Genomic DNA, 24,279 nt, shown 5'->3' on the forward strand with positions numbered 1-24,279 from the left:
GTAATCGACCGTTGTCTGTCATGGTAAAAAAAAAATTATTTTTATAGCATGAAGATTATAAAAGCAAAAATATAATAGTTGAGAATTTTAATAAGACTCTCATTGTCAAATACAAATAATTTTAACGAGCTAGAAAGAGGCAGAGGCGGATGAAAAATTAATTTTCCATTGAAACTGATTAGTTGAGCCATATTTTTTTTTTTAATTGAAAATGTGCAAAATACTGTATCACGCACACTTTCTTTTTTAATTTATAAATTTTTTCTCGTCTACGCTTCTTTAGAGAGAAAAATCTCGAACTGCGTTTGTGCCCTTTGCAAAAATTTTTCTTGATCCGATATCAAGCAATTAAATTAAATCTCACACAATTCGAGATTTTTATTTTAATAAACTCTCTTAAAACGTAGGAGGAAAAGATTGAAAAAAATTGTGCAAGACACAATACTTCATTTTTAACGAAAAAAATAGAAAAAAATATGGCAACAAAATATGCTAAATCATTTTCCAAGCGGAGAACGTGACGTAAAACCAAGTCACTCCAAAAGACGTTGAAGGCGGAATGAAAGAATAAACAGAACCCGCGTGACCCGCCCGTTGTGTATCGTAAACGCAAATATTTCTCTTTGCCGCGCGACCTTATTTACTTTACTAAGATTGCAAAGGAAATTCGCGATCTGCGAAATCGGACGTTCGCGTATACGATATCGATCGAAACGTTGCGTTTCCCAAACGATTCGACCGTTGGATAAGGTACGAGGATACGATACAGGTAATCGAAGAAATATGTACCGCATTTTTTCCCTCGATCCTCGACCTCCGAGGAGACAGCCCTGTACTGTAAATTACAGTTTCCAACAGTCCTTCTCCGGGTAAAACCAACAACGCGACGCCAGAACGTTGTATACGGCCTACCGAGGACGAGAAAGGAAAAGGTCAGCTTCACATTGTGAGCGAAATTCAATTCCCTACCGACGGCTGCGCGAACAAAGGAGAGGCCTGCCTTTCGAGTCGAAGGGGACGCGGGGGGCCGCGTTCGTCGGCTTCGGGTCCGGAAAAGCCGGTATTCTCTCCGCACCGTTTTAGAGCGTCTACCTGCGCGCACTAAAGAGAGAAAGAGAGAGAGAACACATACATATACTGAATATTGTATACAAAAATAACACGCGCGCAGCCCGAACAAAAGCTACTCATTCCATGTCTGCGCTACCTTCGCTGAAATAAATGTTCAAACGCGTGCGGTTTTACGTTATTTTTCAATATTACGATAACAGGGAGAAAGAGAGACATGACGTTAAAAATTGCGGAAACTTTCGTTGAGAATATATATGTATGTTGGAGGAGAAAGTGGAATATTAACTTGGTTTATTTTTGATTTTGTATATGTATAAATTATACATTCTTTTTCTCTCAAATTTGTATGAGTCATATTCTGGTATCAAGTTTTCCTTTAAATGACAATGATTTACAAAAGCTTTCGTTATTATTACAAATCGTGTTATCTATATATTATAATTTACTACAGAAATGATTAAATGCGGATTTAATTTGTTATTTATTTTGATTTTCTTTTCTTAGGAAAAGATATGAATTATTTTTATCAGTGATTCTCTATATTATATTATTGCCGATAAATCATCAGGATATTCTCAACATGAATTCATATTAATTAGTGTATGTGTTGATTCTTTTAAAAATATGATAATAAATTTCCATCATTTTTATCCCATAAAACAATATTCCATTCTTTGAAACTTCACACGCTTTACAAGATTGAACATCTTTAATTTAAAATCCTAAATGAAGACTAATTACAATTTTAAAGCGAATAACATCGCGATATTTTTTCCACGATAAAAAATATATTATATTTTCAACAAAATATATATATATATATAACAATTCCACATCATCTATCGACTAAGCCGAATTTTTATCTACATATTTTGCAACTGTTATTAGTTCTCGTTCAGTCTCGTCGAAAAATATTCTAGCGTTATGCCACCATTTTTTCTTCGATAATAATTTGACCCCCATAATAAAAAATCTTAAACCGTTATTTACTGGCATTAAGAACATTATTTACTCGATTATTATCGTATGTGCGATCAGTAGCGGCAACAAGAGATACTCGAGACGCGGCTATTTAACTTTCACTGACTAACACGACGCGCAGCATCACACGACATCTCGCGTCCCTCTCGAATCGAAGAGAGAGAAAGAGAGAGCATCTCCTCCTCAGTTTCACGTTCATTTTCGCTAATATACACGAACCATGCGCCGTCGACGAGCAAGGCGTCCCTCCGGCAGCGTTGCTCTGAAAACGAGCTGGCCAGCAGGAGGAATAAACGCCGTCTCGCTCTTTCCCACGCTCCCTCGTCCTTTCCCTTTCTCTTTATATCGCACCATCTTTCTCTTTCTTTCTTTCTTTCTCTCTCTCTCTCTCTCTCTCTCTCTCTCTCTCTCTCTCTCTCTCTCTCTCTCTCTCTCTCTCTCTCTCTCTCTCTCTCTCTCTCTCTCTCTCTCTCTCTCTCTCTCTCTCTCTCTCTCTCTCTCTCTCCCTCTCTCTCTCTCTCTCCTTCTTTCTGTCTCTTTAGCTTCGTTCGTTTACAGCACCGAGGCGAACATAACCTAACATAATTTCGGCGGAACACAGATTCACTGAGAGAGAGACAACGAATGGGAGTCGGCCACTCTCAAGGACATGTACCATCGGACCGCTTTCGATGTTCGCGCGATTTCGCGCATCTCGTTGGTGCGACAAAGATACAGATTCGAAGGGGAAAGGTATAAAAAAAGGACGCGGAGGCTCCGGCGGAATAGACACGAGCGGATCGATGAAAGTCGTGCCACGCACCGCGTCGTGTCGATTCGGGAAGAGTAACATGTTTAAAGCTACGAAATAAAGAGCTAAAAAAATGTACCAATTCCTCGTAACGTAAAAAGTCAAAATGTGAGACAGAAGAAAATTAAATTAATGGAGATTCGAGCGTTATTTTAGGCAACCGAGCCGTTCCCGTCTCGCTTCGGAGAAAGGAACAAACGGTAAAGGGCATCGGTCTTCCCGCCACTCTGTGTCCGATTGTTAAGCGGCGACGGACGAAGCGTGGTCCGTCGACCCGGCGCCTCCTATCGAACCGACGCGACGAGAGCTTTTCCTCATTCCGCGAACGCGGCAGGGGCGTAAGAATCGAATGGTATAATATACCTAACAAACGTTCGCTTTTATTTTCGAAGCGTCGCGAGGGAAAGAGATAGACGTGACCTCTCCTCCCCGCCTATTGCATCATATATACAACGCGGCTACCTTCAAGCATCTATCAATTGTAAAATGAAAAACACTTACAGGGTAGTACATCCCTTGCGGAGGAAGGAAAAACGCCCCAGAGCCCCACAGCTTGAGGCCGTTTTGCTCCACCGTTGTGCAAGAAAACAAATCCGTCACTTCGTACCGCCGTCTCTCCCACCTCCGCCTCCACCGCCGCCTCTCTTTTACGCCGCCTACTTGTGTGGCTGCTCTTCCTCTCGACAGCAGGTACTCCTATCTCTCTCTCTCTCTCTCCTTTCCACCGTTTAGGCACACTACTATGACGCGTTGTCCGTCGCGGCGGTCCGTCCCTCCGTCGTCAGAATATCGGAACACAAAAACCGACGCACGTCCGCCTCCCTAGAGATTCCCGCACTCACCGAAACGAGGTAGATGCACACGCGACGATACACACGCGCAGAATGGACCCACGCACAGTACTAGCAGCGCACGAATCGCCGGAGGTTGCTTTTAATGCCGCCGAATCGAGAACGGAAGCGACGGCGTAGTATGTGATGGTACGCCCTTGCACCCTCTTTCTCCTTCTTTCTTTCTCTCTCTCTCTGTCACGCGATGCTTCCCGTCCACGATATTCGGCTTCCCTCGCGATCGCTCCGCGTTTTTGTCTCTGTCTGCCGATTCTGCGATTCTCGTATTCTTCACGACCGTCACCGTACGTGGTCCCGATGTGACTAACAACGATCCCGCTAACAACCGGCGCCATTGACCACTAGCGACGCCACCAGGCATGCCGCTGTCAGCGCCGCCCCGCGGTCGCCCCCGCGTACTATCGCGAGACGGGCTCGATCAGAGCGCGCATGCATGTACGTATGTATGTGTGTTGTGTGTATGTATGCATACGCGCGGTTAATCAAAGTCCGTGAGACTGTGCAATGCGATTGACTCAGGATTTACACTTGACGTTTCGGCAAACACATCCTCTTATTTATACATGCGCGCGTATACCAACGTCTTTATTCACCAAGTTACGACTACCGTCTGAATAAAAGCATCTTGTCTCACTACATTCGAGAATATGTACTGAATATATTTTTAATTTTTTTTTCTACAAAATAATCTTATATTTTTAAAAAATTAGTCGTGAGTATAAAATATATCTCTCCCTCTCTTCTATAAAAAAATGTGTTATAGTTCCCTTTCATGCTTCCTTATAGAGAGAAATTTTTATATAGAATTTACCCTGAAAATCATGGTAATCGTGAGACAATATGGTATGGAAAGAATTTTATGAGAATTTCTCTGATTAATACTTATCACAATATAAAATAATAATATCTATCACAATAAAATATAAAATGTTTGATTAATTTTACTAAACTATATAATAAAATTTATTAACTATACACTGTGAGAATTTTCTCTTATAATTTACCCTGAAAATCATGATAATCGTGAGACAATATGGAAAAAATTTTATGAGAATTTATCTGATTAAAATTTATCACAATAAAAATAATAATATCTATCACAATAAAATGTAAAACATGTTTGATTAATTTTACTAAACTGCATGGTAAAATTAATCAAACATGTTTCATATTTTATTGTAATAGATATTATTTTTATTGTGATAAATATTAATCAGATAAATTGTCATAAAATACTTTCCATACCATATTGTCTCACGATTATCATGATTTTCAGGGTAAATTCTAAGAGAAAATTCTCTCTGTGTATAGTAAAATTAATCAAACATATTTTATATTTTATTATAATAGATATTATTTTTTATTATAATAAATATTAATCAGAGAAATTCTCAAAATTCTTATCATATTGACCCACGTTTACCATAATTTTCAGGGTAAATTCTAAGAGAAAATTCTCTCTGTGTAATTTTATACATATACTTCATTAACTTTGCTTATATAATATTTCTTTGCAGAGAACAAGAATGATTTAATTTTCTTTCAGTGCGCAAAATCAATCTAAAATCGTTTGAGAAAGAGATGTTCGTCGATGTGAGAAGGGATAATCGGTTCCTCACTTACTTTTAGAATTTTCCCGAAGCGAAACAATTACACAGGACTGCGAAATTCGTTCACCGCACATTACTCGTGCTTCGCACTGCTCATTATTGTTTTTTTTTTATTGCCATTCGTATAAACGATTTTTTCTCCATCGTCTTTCCGTAAAAGCTTGCTCGATAAGTCCTCTTTCGCTCGACTACGATCTTAATCAACGTGTTCCGAAACATTTCGATGTGAGAAATACCGCGACTGAGTAATCCGTATTTCGTACGCGTATCCTTTTAACAAGATTCATCGTATAATCTCCGTCGATTATCTGTCTAATGGAATTCCAAAATTTTCTCCAACTTTCCTAGTGATTTAAACTTTGCAAAAGAGATGTTTATCTCTGCTCCCGCAAAACTATCAAAGATAATTAATTACGTATCCAACGTATGTGTGTCTATAGCTATTACGCGATATACTTTACGGAAAATAATTTTGCTTTATGCATACATAAACTACTACTTGACGATCCTTTACCTTTCGGTAAATATTGGAAGATTACACGGAAGAAAAATAATATTAGTTACCGCAACTAAATTTTAGGTATCTCTGTATTAACGGAGAGAGAATTTCCCCTTAAATATAGCTTAAAAATATTACTTACTACAGCTAAAATTCAGACATGGTAACACCCAAAATTTAGCTATGGTATAGCTAATATTTGTTTTTTTTTTTTTCATGTACGATATATTCTTCTTTTACACGGAGAGTTTTCTTTTAGAATTTACCCTGAAAATCGTGGGACAATATGGTATGGAAAGAATTTTATGAGAACTTTTCTGATTAATATTTATCAGTATAAAAATAATAATATCTATCACAATAAAATATAAAATATGATTGATTAACTTTACTAAACTGTATAGTAAAATTAATCAAACTTATTTTATATTTAATTGTAATAGATATTATTATTTTTATAGTGATAAATATTAATAAGAGAAATTCTCATAAAATTCTTTCCATACTATACTGTCCCACGATTACCATGATTTTAAGGGTAAATTCTAATTGTAAGAAAAAATTCTCTCTGTGTATATATGATAAATTATACTAAAAGATGTGAACTATATATAGTAGAACAAAGTTATATAAAAAACAGCAAAAATCACGGAATATTGTATTTGTTCAAAAGCTATTAACTCTTTAGGGTAGGCTATATAGCTGTACGTGCTTCGGAGCTTCCGAGTGATAAGTTATCGATCGCGGTCTGTAATTATGACGGCGCTGACAAGCGCCGAGTTACATCGTCGTCTAGAGGCGGCAGACTATTATTTCAGTCCGCCTCGTCTCTGCCTCGGCGTTCGCCGCGTTCATCCGGTTCAATAAAGTCAACGAAAGTTCGCGCAAGTGGAATCGACTGACGAGGAGAGGAGCAAAAGTTCGGGATGGAAGAGAGCCTCGACGCGGCGGTGAGGAAGTTGTCGGAGATACAACGCGAAATCCCTTTATATATCCCCCTGGAACGTGGCCAGACTGGATGGGATCTCCCCGCGTCGCGGAGAGACGAATAATGTTAAGGGCGCGATATCACGATGGTCCAGTCGCCGGCAATTACAATTTATAACCCTGGATGCCGGTGGTGCGGTGGGATTTTTCTCGTCGAAATGCGCGCATCCGTTGTTATCAACGCAAATCCGCAAAATCTCGTAATACTGACAAATAGACCCGGACTGTCGAAAACTTGTTTAAAGAGGTCCCTTTCTCCCGGTCTTCGTTATAGTTTATCGCGACGAATCGATCGCGCTGCCTCGTTATTCTCTACGTCGCGTTAACACCTTTTTAACACCGATAATAAGCGCGATGACGCAGGAATGAGGGAAAATATAAACGATAAACCGCGACCGAGAACCGTCTGCCATATACGCAAGAAGTAGGAAGTATATTTCGCCGCTTATGGATCGCCTCGTGTATATATACGTATAGCGGGCGCTATATATACACTACCGACAATCAACCTGCGGGGCGATTCGCAGGGAAACGCAACCCCTCTTCGGATCACCATAGAAACCAAGAGATGGGACGAGAGGGTGCAAAAGCTATAGTGCTTAGAATAACGCGCCAGAACGCCCTCCAGATGAAAAGGGATTCTCGCTGTACCGTCGTCGACCGACGTGATAGCTATAGCGACGTTGGAAATATAGAGATATCCTCATCCACGGGATATATATTCACGGCTTATATACCATCGATGACTATAAAGCATATTCGAAGGAAATATCAAATAAACGCAGTTCACCATAACGCCGAGTTATGAGCTGCGACTGGAGTTCGTGCTTTCTCAGGGGAAAAAAAAAAATATATATATATATGTTTAACGAGAGATCGATAAAAAAAAGGAAAAAATTACGGAAAACTTTGTGGATGATGGTTAAACTCGCACATTTTCAAAGAGGACGACCATAAATAGGAAATTATCTCTCTCTTTTTACACTTTCTTAGCTTTGAATAGATGCAGCAAATTATTTTCAGATTTTTTCCTCGCCATCTCGCGTCTCGTCAACTTTGTGTCTTACATAGGGACAAATATTTAGACGTGTTTAAATAAATAATCAACCAAATGTCTAGACTCTCGATCGCCAGTTTCAATCAATCGGGGTGGGAGACCTTTTCTTCGGTACATATGCATGCACTTTTCGTGTTTAGTTTCTCGAAGGAGCAGCGCACGCGATATCGAACCGGTCGTCGTAAAATCCATTTTTTTTTTCCTCCCGCGAACTCGCTCTGCAATTTCAAGTGCACTCGGGGTGGCCCCGCGCGCGCGCATATTTTTAGAACCCTCTACGCGTGGACGTGCGTTGCAGCTGGAACGCACATGCGCGCACATCCGATGACGACGACGACGACGACGCCATTCAGAGTCCTGGTATGCCGGCACCTTCTCTCTCGTCGGCGTGCGGTTTACACGGTCCTGACACTATAAATGTTTTATACTCGACCTCACGGACGAAAACGCCCGAGGGGGTGAGGCGACGAGAGAGGGGTCCCCGAGGGAGGTGAACAAGGGCGGACGGAGGAGAGATCGAGAAGGATAAATTTATCGGGTCTCAAGGGGAAGGAATGAAAAGGGCGAGACAAAGTATAAAGCGCGGGATGCAAGATGCAAGGCGTTATGGATATATGGAATTCACGTTCCCGCTCGTTATATCTGGGAGGAAGGCAAAACGCGGCATTAGTCGCCGGAGATAATTATCTGGGCGATGATAATATAATATGAACGACGTGAACAATGTAGCTTCTGACGATTAACATAATAGAAATTCTGCCGACAGAATGAATCATGAATCACGGATGAATCTAATAATTAAACGACGCTGCAACTAGGTGATCTAATGAATATTTGATAAACGGCCTCGTTATAGAATCTATATAAGATTTATAAGTATATCAATAATATATCATTATTATGATCCAGTTATTATATACGATATTAACTATTAACGACAATTTTACCTCCGTTCAATAAACATTTATATTTCACATATAAATCTGTCGCGTGGAAATAAATTATATTCCTTACTTAGGTCATACACAAATATCTGTGACAGTTACATATACGTAATCATATTTTGACGTCAATAAAAAGCATGTGTGAGTCCTGAATTAAAATTCAAAATAAGATCAACGAGAAAACGAGAGCTCAAGCAATAAGCTACGCGAAATCGACGCGGAAGTAAAATATTCCAGGAAAGAAAAAGAAAAAGCGAGAGAGGCAACACAAATGCGCTGTAGAAAAATCGTTCAAGCTATTTCCCGGAAAATTCAGCCTACACGCTCAATTTGACTATAAAATATTTCCTTAGAAAAAGGAAACAAAGGGCGTTTGCGAGGGGTTGGTCACTGAGGTAATTTTTGTACAAGGGCTAGGTAATTCAGCGGCAATCCAAAGGAAATTTGGGTAATCCAAGGTAATTTTTAATAATTCTAAATAATCTTTAGCATTCTCAGGTAATCTTGGGTAATCTAATAGGAAATCTAAGTAATCTAAGGGTAATATCAAATAATCTGTAGGTAATCTAAGGTAATCTTTAATTTTTGAACTTAGTGAACATCATTGATGAATTGTATCTTTTTACAATAATATACATTTGCAGTCGATTTTTAGAGTCGACGCTACGTAGAAACGTGCTTTTTTATAATTTAAGAATTGTCGTGATTATTTAGGTTTTCGCGGTACCATGTCTTTCTCTCTCAGGCCACGAACACACGAGCATTTAAAAATTGCGAAATGCATTCTTATCTACAACTTTTGATAAGCCATCGTCATTTAACGGTAAAACAAAACCTATATTACAATTTTCATGTATTGAATATTCTGCCGGTAATTCCGATATTATTTTCATTTTTACCGCACTTTATTTTTATGGATGTATTGCAAAGAAAACAACTAACAGTAACAAAAATTAAATTTTCATTCCCAACGTTTTTGGGAATAAAATTGACAGCGTTAAGAAATAATAAAATATTTTAAAAATATATCAAAAAAATTTTTTTTAATGTTTTAAAATAGGAAAAAATTTGTACTGTTTACAACAAAAAAATTAAAATATATATTTAAAAAAATTCTTTAAGATTAATTTTAAATTAAAAAAAGGGAATAATCGAAAAAGATATCATTCTAAATTCTAATATCATGGGCATAATTTGTATTAGGTAATCTTAAGTAATCTGAGGTAATTTAAAGGTAATCCGTATGAAGGGTAATTTTTGTGCACTATAACCACTAGTGACCAACCCCTCGGGCGTTTGCGTACCAACCTCTCTCTCTCATTATATCGCGACGATAACATCTCGGTTTATAGGTCATCTTCGATTTTCCGAATACACTTTTCCCTTGGGACTCGACAGAGTCCTATAAGCCACTGCCAAGCGACAGAAGGGTGACACGAAGAGGATCCGATCGGGTAAAAAAGTATCGATGAATCGCTCTCGTCGCTCGGGATTTCGCGAGGATCGCTCTTCGTCCGGATTTATCCTTTCTATATCCCTTAATTCCAACGAAGGACGATTCCTTTAAGCATCTATATCACCGTTCTAATGGAGGGAAATAAAAGACCGTCTTACCATTTATAGGGAGAGAGAGAGAGAAGATGCCGTTTTCTATCCCAATCATTATCGGTTTCGAAGAGTTCAGATTCAGCGCGTTCGCAAATAGATAAATCTGTTACTAAAAGTAAAAGAATAAAAATATAAAAATTGCGCGAGTTAATCGAATAAATCGAAATGACCGCGATATATTTTTCTATCAGCGATAAAATTTAAAAGAAACATCTCCGAAGCAAATTAAAGCTGCAAAGACAAATTGTGCTGACTAATACGCGAACACGCCTATAGATGCAATCGTTATTTAGATTTATCGGCCAATTTATATTACTCGATATTATGGGAGAGAGTAGCGTCGTTTTCCTAAGGATCGACCTTACGTCCTATGTACCTCCTCTGGAAACTGCCTACACTCGAGGGAGAATCTCAAAGAGGCGTTTCCATGACGACTATGAGAGCGAATGGCGTTGAGAACCCACCGGCAAACATAGCGACTCCTGCTAACATCGCGATAATCTCGCCTGACACGTAGAAAGCGGATTTAAAACTTCCGTCCCATTACGATCACGCGACGCAACTTGAAAATGAAAAAAAAAAAAAAAAAAAAAAGAAAAGAAAAGAAAAAAGTCACAATCTTTACTTTTACATCAACTATCTCGTGGAATTTAATTTCCTGCATTATATCTCGTCCCGTTACAATCGAAGCGCGTTACGCAATATGCAAGTGACATTTATTATAAACTCAAATAAACAAATTCAGAACTTCTATAATGAGAAATGTCATTGCATGTATTGCGTAACATGATTCAACCGATGCCCCGCCGCGCTTTGTACGCGAATTTGCTCGTCCGATCAATAACGCAGCCGACCGACAAACTGTCGGTTAGCCTCTAATCGATATTGATCAACAACGATAATGAACTATCACCAATCGATGTTTACTCGGTCGCGCTTCGTGTACGCGTGAAAGAATTGCACAAAATTAATTTACGAAATATAATTACGCCAATTTAGACATTTGGTGGACATTTGAAAGAATCTGTATTAGTTTCATTTACGATCAAGATCGCGAGATTTTACGAGGCGTAAAATTCCAAAACTACGCGTTTGGGAAACCTTTTTTTTAGAAGCTTTCAAAAAATTTACACTCGCTCCCGTCAACGATTCAGCCGTCGTTGTGCGTTTTTTTTTTAAGGATCGATCACACACATAATTGAGGCGAGAGAGTTTGTCTTACTTGATGGGTCGCCAGTTTAATAAAATAAATACGATATTAAAAACTCCTTGAAGAGACGTACTAAATGTCTTGAGAATTCAATCGATAACTGAAGCAATTTTTAATCGAAATAATATTACAATAATTCGGCTGAATATCTCCAAAGAAAATCCTAGAAGATTTTGTCCTTTCGCTCTCTCTCTTTTTCTTTCAAAAGTGCTCCAAATTTATATACATTTTAGATTCTCGGAAATATATTTCGGACAATCTAAAGTTGGGACTTGTTGAAAAGCACTGTCACGCGGATACCACGTTTCACACTTGTAATATTTTATCCGCGTGTCAGAGATGCAGCGAGCGTAGAGTGCCAAAGTTGCGACAGTGCGAATAATTAATTTTCGCTAAGTGTTCTAAAATGATTCGCGTTCGATGAAATACGACTCTTTATATTTAACTCAAGTTTCCATGCGACTCAAAAGAGTGAAATAAAAATGCAAAAGATACAATATATGCGTTAATATTTTCAATGCGGCACGCAATGTTTGTATAAAGATACTTGCACATAAATCGAGTAAATTATGTTGAGAAAAATCTAAATAAATTAAAACATTTTTTTCAATATTTTAAGTTTCTTTTATAACATTCATAATAAAACAAAAGATTAAATCAAATTTATACATGTATCGTGTGTGGAAGAGTTTATTCACACTTGTCTGTTTGAACAGCTGCGTTATTGTATCGTTAAACTACGTAATCTGAATTTTCTACAAAGACAATTTGAACGGGGAACGCTCAATCTTGTCGGCGAAACGCGGACAAAACGCCTGCTTAAATGACCGCTTAAGCCTTTTGAAGTTTTTCAAAGTTAGTTTACGTGATTTTACCAACCGCTTCCGATATATCATGACGACCTTAAGGCTGCATACGACGGCCGGATTAACGAGGACAGCTCGACGGTAGCAAACACGCGATGCACGCCACGAACGTTTTATCTCGCACAAGAGGCGGACACGCTCGCGTTCTTTTTCCTCTAAAACACATATTGTACGGTAAAATATGGTAGCGCGTTCGCGAAAGCGTGCAGCTTATATTCGTAGTGCAGAGTTCGAAATGTCATGATAATTTCGCGAATGAAACATGTGTTGTGCACTCTTGTGAAAAAGCGCGTGAAAAAAAACTTGTCGAATGTATAGAAAATATTTTCCTTCGTGTATGTAACACTTTATATATAATTTTAACCAGATTAAATTAGATTAGGCAATGAAGTGTGTAATTATAGCATGGTAAGGTAATGAAAATCGAGCAAATGGTACGTTTGTCATGCTTAAGAATACCAACGAACTATAAAATCCCTCTAAGCTCATCGCAAATTATATGAGAATGCTTTAATCCTCTTAAGAAAGCTGTTTAATACTAGAATATATGAACTAGTAAAAAACAATTACTTGTGTTAAAACGCACAAACTAATTTTGTCGAAGGAATTTTCTTTGAGATATTATCTCTCCGTATTATGGTTTTCAGATAATACATATAAGAGACACGCTACGTAAAAGTTATTTGCTGGACTAAGAATAGCGAGGAACGCCAACATAACTTTTTGTAAATCGCGAGGCAAGTACAATGACGCTTTGACGAATTGACTCTTCCACTAAGGTCGAATGTTTCTTAGACAGCAGCTGCAAAATAAAATCCACGAAAGCAGCGGTAAAAAGAGCAGTGCGCAAATTCCAAGCTGTCTACGTTCCGAAGAGCGAGTTGGAAATAAGAAACGTAACAAATTTATCTCAAGCAGTTTCAAATCGAGTTTCGATTACTCTTTTTTTTGGCAAAAAAAATAATTATTGTTGAATTTAAAAAATGATAGAAATATTTCATATAAATTATACGAGAAATATTTCTATCGCAATATAATTTTTTTAATTTAATTTTTTTTCCGACAAAAAAAGTTTAACTGAAACTTGATTTGTGAAGCTGTTATATATAATATATATACAAAAAATAAAAAATATATATATGTATATAATAAAAAAAATATATATATTTTTTTCCTATATATTCTTTTATATATTCTTTTCACTGCAAATTCTTTGCAATTTTATTTGAATTATATTAAAACTTGTAATATGTGTGTGAAAAGAGATTAATTAATTTTTATTTTCGTTGGGAAAAAATCAAGTTTTTTTGGTCACATTTAAGACCCATGACATGTGAAAAAGTTTTACTCTCGTAACTGTAAAACCATAAACAAATTGACCAATCACAGTCGAGCATTCTCGCAAGTAGTAAGAATGTTTAACTGTGATTGGTCGATTTCTTTACGACTTTACGGCTTTACTCCTAAAACTTTTTCACGTGTCATGACCTTTAGAAAGAGAGTTAAAGAAATACATCGAATAGATAGACAACTGACACTAATCGACATCTCGATAGGCTGAATACACATATAAATCTTTCTAATCTTAGCTTATTATCTGCATATCCCAAAATATATATATCTAATGCTATTATGTAAGTTAAAAATACTTCACAATCTATATATGAGTCACGATTACGAAAGTCTGTAGATAATAAATCAGAATTAAATGAATTTTTGACAATGACAAACCTATCCGGGACCCGCATTAACGTGAGATCGGCATCAATTATGGCAATATCCTTAAATTGTTAAGAATGACCCAAGTTCCTTTTTAAGAAGAATCTCTATCTCTTTTTGAGACGCAATATATTGTCCTTTTTCCATGTCACTTTATCTTTATTTTTATTTTTCCTTTTTCAATTATTTCTTTCATTATTGAAGGTATTTGATTAAAGACCCTAAACTTTTTATATCGGATTTATTTGCTTAACGCATCTATTGCATCAGAATGTAGGGATTGTTAAAAATTGACAAATTATCTGAATACTTGGCTCTACTTTCCGTCATATACGTATTCTCCAGATATATTTCTCAATTTTGTTTGAAAGTCAATAATCGATCGAAATAAAGGCATCACATGCTTCCCGATCTATTTTTCATGTTTCTTTCGTTCATGTGCTTCTGCTCTTTATCACAAATCCATGATAGTGTATTTCCCTTGCGATAGACATATATACACGTCGTCCGATAGTCTACGTCCAGATTAGGGAGGGATCTTAACACGCGCGTAAACACAGTACAGTGTCGTGTTTAAACACGCGCCCGCATGCTGGATTTCTCTCGTGTAAATGACGGAAAGTCCAAGAATTCACATAAAGAAAATGTTCTTTCAAAGTTCAGAAAGACGAGGCGAGAAACGCGGAGGATATTTACATAAAGACTGAATTCATAGAGACGCGTGACAAGTTGCGAGTTTCGATAAGCACGTAATTAGCATGATACTAATTATCCCCAACGCGTAGCTTTTCGTATATCAAAGCAGATCGTGTGCTTCCTAGACATTTTTCTCGATAGATATGAATCTCTTTCCTCGACACGATAGTATCATCTAATTTGAATTACAGGACGACATACAAAAATATATTTGAGCTTGATATATTATTTATACCAAATTTTACAACGTCATATATTATTTATACTAGAATTTAATGCGAAATTCTCTTTGACAAAATTGATTCGTCGAACATATTTCCAATTAAATTTAATTGTGACGACATAATACTGAAAAATTTAAAGATTTTAATTTCACGGATAGACAGATAAAAATTTAATTTTTTATTAAATTTAAAGTGAATTTTACAACACACTGCGAGGAAAATATATCGTGTACCGAGTTGTCAAAAATGTTCAATGCCAATTGAAAAATTGAAAAATTAAAATATCGAAAGATTTGAAAACCTTGCAATGAAAAAGTGGAGCGCGATGGAATGTTAAATTAATAAACTTTGCCAATATTAACCTGCTATTGACGCACGTCATAATTATAGAACTAAATGTCGTCCGCTATCGCGCTTTGCATAATTCAAACGGTATTATTATTGAACGAGAGAAGGTATAGGAAAATTCGCGCGTTGTGCGCGAGCTAGATATTGTCCTGTAATCCTGCTTTCGCTGAGTAAGCGAATTCGATTCTTTCGCTCTCTCCCTCTCGCGGTTCTTTGATAAGAGTAATTATTTTCAGGCGGACGACGCGCGGAGCTAGCGGATCCTGCGGGAACGCGAAAACATCCCCCTTCGCCGGCGGGAGAGAGGATCGGATTACAGGGCTGTATCCTGGCACGGATTCAATTTTCCAGCTAAATATACGCGCCGCGTATATTTGGCGAATCGGTTGGTTGTTTCCATCGTGAGCTTTACCACGCCTCGACAACGCTATGGAGAGAGTCCCGGGAGCTAAAATCAATTGCGCGCGCCAGGAGGAGAGGACAATCGCGGGTCTAGCCGAAAATAGACGACGACAATCTCGATGGAGGAATCTCCGTCTTGTACGCGTAAATAAATCGATCGGTATGCGATGACGAGACACGCATTTTGTCTGAAAAAATTCTACTCATCATCATCCGCAAAAAATCGAACAAACGAAACTACACAGAGAGAATTTTCTCTTAGAATTTATCCTGAAAATCATGGTAATCGTGTGACAATATGGTACGGAAAGAATTTTATGAGAATTTCTATGATTAATATTTATCACAATAAAAATAATATCTATTACAATAAAATATAAAATATGTTTGATTAATTTTACTATGCAGTTTAGTAAAATTAATCAAACATGTTTTATATTTTATTGTGATAAATATTAATCAGAGAAATTCTCATAAAATTCTTTCCATACCATATTGTCCCATAATTACCATGATTTTCAGGATAAATTCTAAGAGAAAATTCTCTCATTGTCAGTGTAGGAACGCTTTCAAAGTCCACGTTGCATATATTCATAACGACGACACAGGCAGAAAAATTTATTTATAATTGTCACTGTGAATATTTAAAAATATTGTAAATATTAGTTTGTCGTTTGAAAATAAATGGTTTAAAAGACTTCGATTTTCACAATATTGTCCCACACATTTAAAAATTACGATTTTTCGGAAAAGAGAAATTTTTACTGCGAATCGTAATATGTTAAAAGCATTAACAGCGATAACAGTAGATTAGTTTCGTTGAGTCATCGCAAACTATTTTCCTCAACTGAATAATGAACCTTTTTCCATTACGCCTCTACTAAACATTTCGTAATAAAGATTATTACGATAAAAATATCGTAAAAAGATATTTAGCAATAAAGACTACGATTATTAAAAGTGAGAAATAGAAAAGTTTAATGAGTTTTTTCCAAACTCATTAAAAAAATTCTGCATTCTATATACATGTACCTATAAATATACAAAAATTCAGATTCTTTGATAAATAAAGGGAGAGTGTTCAAATAACATTTAAAAATATATAATTTCTGTTATCTAGAAAGTTGAAAAGTAGCTATTAGGGTCGATTTTTTTCCAACATAATAATTGTACGTGCACAAAACACGCTTTGCAACATTCCTAAAATTCTTCCCGATAAGTTTATACAATTATTTTACAGGATTAACCTGACATCTCTCTCTCTCTCTCTCGGCCAATGCTCTCTCAACTTCAGTCGATACGAACGAGGTCGCGTTTTAGCCATGTATCATCATCTCGCAAAGTTACAACAAGTGCTCGTTCCACCGTGTAATTTCCATTTGTTAGCACATGCAGCTTCCGCGCGACTAAACATTCTCAAACAAATAAACGACTGCGTTGTTTTCAAACGATTTCCAGCGCGGTTACCTCGCTGCATAATTGCTCGCCGTCCAACAATAAATTCCAATAAAGTCAATGTGTCGTCGGATCAGAGTTGACGTTGTACGAGAATACCCGTATTTGTTCATGATGCCAATTATTTTATAATTAATTGGCATGCGTTTCATCGGAAAAGAATCGCGCGACAAAAGGGAGGATATGTTTTGCTGCAAGTATCAAAGTTAAAGGGACACAGGGAACTGAGTTATCGAGATAGCTTTTACCGACAAAACTGCTGTAGAACTCTCGGTAAAATCGCGTTGCATTTTCAGAATATACGTTGGATGGCGTCGAGTGTCTATCGCTATCGAATAAGCAAGAATTGGAAATGAATTCGAAGCAAAGAGAGAGAGATAAAATTCATAGTTCATTTAAAATATCGAACAGATGCAGACTATTTTGCGAGCTAACTTTAGAATCGTCCACGATGATAGATTAATAATCATAAAATTGTAATCCTTCCAAAATAATAGAACAATCAATCTCAATCTCAAATATTAAATTCATATAACTGATTCAAATATTAAAAAATCGATAATTGATCAAATCTTATATATAATTATCTATTCTTCGTTCTCAGTTCTTTCCAAAATAACCCCAGATAGCAATTAAGCAAGTTACGAGAGAATATAGTACAAGAATAATTTTTCAATCAATTTTTCATTGTAGGTTAAAAACCTGTTATGAGCCTTATGCCATATCGATTGCATACTTATATTCTACAATATTTAGTACATATTTATTATATACATCGCACAGTATCAACTATTTACTTGGAAAAAGGCGTGAGACGAGTTCTAGTATATAATACAATTAAGTGATGAAAATTTTAAAGCTCATTAAATTTCAGAGATCATTAAATTTTTCCGCCTTATTCGAAACAAATAGCTTATACGGAAGGTCGATGCGCATCAAAAGACTGCTACAAGATCGAATTAAAGTCTTCCCGGAGCGTGAATTATCGTCTCGCCATAATTTTACGTAACGATGGCACGCGATTTTGTACTTTGCGTAAAGTTAGCGTAAGGTCTACTTTCGCGCGAACGTCACGCTCCGTGTCGCGAACGTGAAAAAGCACGCCGCTGCAAAAACTGCGATAAGAGACGATTTATGCCGCACATACCCAAATCTCATGATTCAATTGCTCCCACTCGTGATTCAGCTCGTAGCCGATCCTGATATTACGCAGACAGACTCTCCTTGATAGCTCTAAATCGAATAATTTTCGCCCTGTTGGGCCGAGACGACGTCGTGCTCTCCGCATCTTCCCCAACTGTTAAAAAACTTTCGAAATGACTTTTCGCGCGAGTCAAAACGCGACGCGACTAGACGCTGCTGCCGCCTGGTGACAGCGAGAGAAACTATCGAGGCGTGTGATCGGTATTACAGGGAGCGCCAGATGACAGATAAGGTTCGAAAGGATATTTTTCACACTATTTTTTAATTGCAATAAAAAAAAAATATAAATCTATATTGCACAGTGAGATGTCGAGTATTAAATTAAGGTAATAGATAAATATTTAAAGAAAAAGATATATAATTATCGTTAATTAAACAGACGATGAAAAATATGCTCCATTATGATGGAACTTTGATTTTAAAAACAGAAAAAAAAACGCGGTTATATTATAAGCACTATTTATTTTTAAAAAATTATATATGTCATATAGTTCACAGTAAAATATGGATTATTGATCTTTGCCCCTCGAGTATTTTATACTCATTATTAGCATATTCTTTTCTTCTTTTCGCTTTTAATTTATACAAATTGTGAAAAACAGGCCCCGTTGTGCTCGAGCACGAACCGGCACACAGACAACAAAGAGGAGAAGAATCTGAATAATTTTTATTCTCTTATATTTTCCTATGCAGTGTAATATATATAATATTCCTTAATTACATTTTCGATAATTTTATTAATACCGTCACAGAGCTCTGTAATTATAATTATATCCTGCATTCGCTTGATCAGTATACCCTTATATTTTCGATAACGGATCCCTCTTATACGAAATATTCGCTCTATATTTACCGATTTTAGGCGATCCAAGCTCTCATGTAACGCGATATTGTAACGAGACAAGCTCTGTGTGTAGTATACGTAAAGCACATAATATATAATAAATTATAATTATAATTATCGAAAAACCTGAATATTTATGTTATCTTGAGTTTTATATAAAAATAATAAAATTTATTTCTTTTTCTATCAATTTCGTGTATTTTCTGCCAAAGATCAGATATCTCGATTTTAAGCACATTTCATTTCAGAATTTAGCGATTAAATCGTAAACCGTCACATTTCTTCCCCAATTCCCCGAAATTCGAATACTGGAAAGTTTATTAAAATCCACAATTTGTATCGTTATATTTTCGCATCGTCGGTTTCAGTCTCCAATTATAAATAGAGTGTGAATATCGAGCGGTTCGCGCTCTTTAGCCAATAATAACGAAGAACCGCTATCCGTTCGTTATTAATTCAGCCGATTGTACGAGAAAAGTAAATACTTTCGAATTATTCATAATCCCAGTCAGCAGTCGCGAGAAGCGTAATGGATCTCGGTGAATAAAAGCTCTTACGGTCCCGTTGACTCTCCATCGGAACACCTGCGAGTGCTTGCTACAAATTAAAATCATGCGAGAGAGAGAGAGAGAGAGAGAGAGAGAGAGAGAGAGAGAGAGAGAGAGGACCGGAATCATTGCCGACGCGTAAATGCAACCTCGGAATTTCTCCATTACGGAGATTTCCGGAATCCGCAACGTATGACAGACGTATACAATTACGCGTTCTATTTCCGAACTGAAATGCTCGATTTTCGAAAAATCGTAATAATTATTGTATGTGTGTGTATGTATTCAGATTTATATATTGTATTTTAACTACGATTCAGATTTATATATATTTTAACGACAAACAATATAAATTACTTATTATTATTATTAAACCTGCTTTTGTTTCTAGCCACCATAAAAGAAAGATATATATTTTATGTTATGAATAATTTTATTATCCTTGAACACCGTGTTGAGAACATAAATGGTTCTTTTACAAAGCAAATTACACGAAAAGAATTATACAAGTGTATGAAAGAGAAAATATTAATAATATTTAATTCGCCTCTAAATATTACGTTGTTTCGTGGTATAATTTTGAGCCACTATAATATTTCCGAGAACGCAGCGTTGTTTCTTCGTCATGACGTTACGTTCAGTTAATAATTACATTAAATATTGTTGTATATAACTGACGCACATGATGCGACGCCATATTCGTACTCGTACATATCGCTTTGTGCGGAAATTTCAATTTTCGTGAAAAGGAAGCCGTTCCACGACAAATATATAGAATAGAGAGACGACGTTCCTGTGCGCGGCTCGTGTAACTGACATTCCGTCTCCTTTCGCCAAAGGGCTCTCTAATTTACAAGGTAGGAGATTTAATTAGCTTGAGCACAAAGGCGGGACGATTGCAGGCCTAATATTATGTAATATGGCTCTTTTTAATCACCTGTTTTACCTAATTGGACGGCATTTGACTTAATTGCTCGTTTGCTGGATCTATGAGATAAGATTTTCGCTACATCTCAAAATTTTTCGATCTAAAAAGAAGATTTTTCCGCCTACATTTTCGCGAAATAAATATTGACGGAATAATACGCAACACTCTCTGTTCTCCAGATATAATACGTTTCACCTTCGAGAGATGTGATTGCACATTCACGATCCGTTTTTGAGATTTCATTGTGTACGTATAATTTGCATTTGATGATACCGTTATGTAATAAATTCTACGAGGATTGATTCACGTTCATAATTAACGTAACGCATCGCGGCTTTACATAGGCGACATAATAACACGATGCAAATGCAATCCTAATTATAGCGATATCAAATGAGCGTACGCGAAACGCAAATGTATAAAGACGTATTTTATTTACAAAATGTCGATTTATCATTTTAATTATTTTCGACGCAATTCTTCAGCGGGATATTTTTGTCTCATCAATTTTGTCTCATGCTTTTCGAGCAAACATGTTTGAGTAAATTATTTCCCGTTCTTATCTATATTCCTTTTTCCGCCCGATATATATGTCTGCAAGATTATTAAAATATTTACCGTTAAAAGAAAAATTTCTCTCTAAATAAGATTAGTAAAACATTTTCAAGTTAATAATCCCTTCCGCATTCCCGAGATGCGCATGTGGAATTTTCGAGCACTTTTCGCTTTTCACGCGACTTGTCCTCTTTTCTCTCTCACACACACACACACATACAGATACACATACTCCACTCTATATCCTTTCTCTACCTCTCTCCCTCTCCCTCTCTTACATATCCCGGATATCCTCGATTCTAATTCAATCGCACGATTTTCTCCAAGGAAATCCCTCCCCTCGAAATGGCTTTGCCCAATATCGCCTCCTCGCCTCACGATCTCGCGAATCTCTCTTTCTCTCTCTCTCTTTCTCGTACTTGCCTTCTCGTGCCTCGGATGCGTTTTCAATTCCGATTTCAGAGTTGTATTCGCCGGACTGCCGCTGGGCGATAAGACTTAGAGCGTCTCGACGAGAAAGGAAACGAACTGCGGGAGTCGTGAGTTGAGTTGCCTCTCGGTTTCGCAGTAAAATTTAGAAATTCATATAAAACGAGATATAAAAGAGTCACGTAAAAAAAGCGCAAACTTAATGCAACACGGTCGCCGGAGCTGCCGGAAACGCGGAATTTATTTTTCAACCTCGCCCGCGCGCAATTATATAGTATATACTTTCTTACTACATAAACTTCTGCTTTCATTACACGACGTTGTCACCTGCCGTAATATGCTTACTTATTCGTAAATTATAAGAGAATCTCGTAATAGTTCCAAGACATAATAATATTTCGTGTTATTAGATTTACAAATTTAACTAATAAATGGTCGAATTATACATTACAGTAGCTGCGAGATAAAAATCGTTTATGAGTAATGCAACACGTTTCTCTTATAAAAAAAAGTGTCAACTTTTTTAATCCTACTCGCAGCTAAAAATCACGAAAATCCAGCAGGATCTGCGTCTCATCTGCGAGAAGTACTCACGTTTGCACTGCCACGTAACTTTGAAAGTTATTTCCGTGAGTGCCTATTCCGTGTATTCTCTATGTCTACACAGAGATTTGCAGAATTTTTCACAAATCTCTTCTCTTCACAATAATTCTGCATCGTATATTCGCATTAATAAAAATTGTATAATAGTCGTCATAAGAAATGATATATATAAATAAATTTTTCATTAATTATTTTTAATAAAAAATAATATTTTCCTAAATTAAGTACAAATCTAAAAAAATATAAATACTTTTACTTAATAAATATATTTTTCCCATTTCGCGCAATAGATTTTTATATCGCATATGTATATGAAAATAACGTACACGTAATTAGTGTCAACCCTTTTATACTCAAACAAGGAGAAGGAGCTCTTCGCCATGTAATATTACTAAAACTTTTAACGTTCCTTTCTTTATTTTACAAAGTTTTATACTATGCACCCGCTAGATACAAGTACTACGTAAAACGGAAACAATTTGAATGAGACAATTCACTCGACAAAGCTTTACTTCGAAATGTTCGTTTAATTTCTGACCTCAAATTCAAAATTAAAATTCTTTTATACAAAAGTACCGTCTAATTATAAATTCTTTATGATAAAAGCGAAAAAGCGCGCAAAAAACTTCCTTCGCCTTTCTTCATAAATTTTCGTTCCTTACATTTCGCCGCACTTGATTCGACGATTCCAATGTGTTAATCAATATTTAACCTCCCTTATGCAAAGCATAATTAATATTATAACTTTTATATGGTTTTTACGAAGATTAAGAAAAAATCCACATACTCCATCAAAAGAGATTATAAAGATAAAGTAAATTAATACAAAACATTGTTGTAAAAATCAGAATGCACATAATAGCATAGAGCAGTTCAATCCATTCATATTCAATCGAATAGAGAATAGAGATTTATCAATTGAGAAATTTATGCAACATTTTTGTTTTTTGTGCGATTTTACGTTCGACTTGAGAAAAACTTTTGTTTTTCCTCGCGCCGTCATAAAGAAATAAAGAAAGAAAAATCGCCGACTGTTAGTGTATTTCAACGCGCGCGCTGCTCACGTGTTACTGTCGGGTTTAAGGTCAAGCAAAGAACGCCATTTTCCGACAGTGGCCCTGCGACGGACATAAGAGGATTAAGCCAGTTTTCCTCCCGCCGGATTTGGCGCACTGTACAAGCTGCTTCCGCTTCCGCGTCGGCCGCTTTCCGCTCTCCTTTTATGATCGTTAATGCAATTATAGCCCGAATTTTTATCCGTCGACCACCTGCGTGTCATTGAGGCTTAATAGATATATGATTTGTCACTCTCTTTTGTTTTAAGACAGCAAATTAAATTTCAGAAAATCGATAGAACGCTTTAACAGTTTTGGTTTAAATTTTGCTTATTTTTTTTTCTATAAAAACATTACACAGCGAATATTTTGAAAGTGGAAAAATATATTTTTGCTTCGTGATATTCGAATAACTGCGCATTTGCTGTAATGATACATTTTCGATATTTTCACAATGGAAAAATAGCCTTTTGTTCGGCTTACTTTTAACAATATAAATCCGATATTACTTCCGAACAGTCAATTTATTTATACAAAAACGAAAAGTTCTCTGTTATATATAATTAAAAATTTTTCTTTTTCATTTTATAATTAAATTTCTTTATAAATTTAATCAATTTTTTAAAAATTATAATATAAATAATAATCAATAGTCTTGGCGTTGTAGAAAATCGAGAACAGAAGAGTTCTCGCTAATTAACATTAATTGCTAAAAGCTGATGAGTAAATTTCTCAAATGGTAAATCTCTCATTATCCGTTTATACATAAGAATTTACTCTGTATTAAATCTCAAAC

General features: G+C 36.3%; 2 protein-coding genes across 10 annotated transcripts in view; one reads left to right on the forward strand and one right to left on the reverse strand.

Moving 5' to 3' along the window:
- LOC145937572 (uncharacterized) overlaps positions 1-16,164 on the forward strand; it is a 184,819-nt gene extending 168,655 nt beyond the window's left edge. Inside the window, exon 5 of the mRNA XM_083040701.1 lies at positions 15,698-16,164. Coding sequence (XP_082896827.1) covers positions 15,698-15,866 — 169 coding nt within the window. The 3' untranslated portion in view covers positions 15,867-16,164. The remainder of the gene's footprint in view (positions 1-15,697) is intronic.
- The window catches only part of LOC145937553 (RNA binding protein fox-1 homolog 2), a 263,968-nt gene that overhangs the window by 144,125 nt on the left and 95,564 nt on the right, over positions 1-24,279 (reverse strand). For 3 of the 9 annotated variants that reach the window (XM_083040658.1, XM_083040656.1, XM_083040663.1), the window contains exon 1: positions 3,344-4,028. The exons of 1 other annotated variant lie outside the window; for it this stretch is intronic. In XM_083040658.1, coding sequence (XP_082896784.1) covers positions 3,344-3,355 — 12 coding nt within the window. In that variant the 5' untranslated portion in view covers positions 3,356-4,028. Of the gene's footprint in view, positions 1-3,343; positions 4,033-24,279 lie in introns of those variants that run through there. 5 more of the 9 variants (XM_083040660.1, XM_083040659.1, XM_083040665.1 and 2 more) reach the window with 4 other exon arrangements.

Source organism: Prenolepis imparis, unplaced genomic scaffold (assembly GCF_030444845.1).
Source record: "Prenolepis imparis isolate NDT839.2.m4 unplaced genomic scaffold, iyPreImpa1.0 SCAF_6, whole genome shotgun sequence".
In the NCBI taxonomy this organism is placed as follows: Eukaryota; Metazoa; Arthropoda; class Insecta; order Hymenoptera; family Formicidae; genus Prenolepis; species Prenolepis imparis.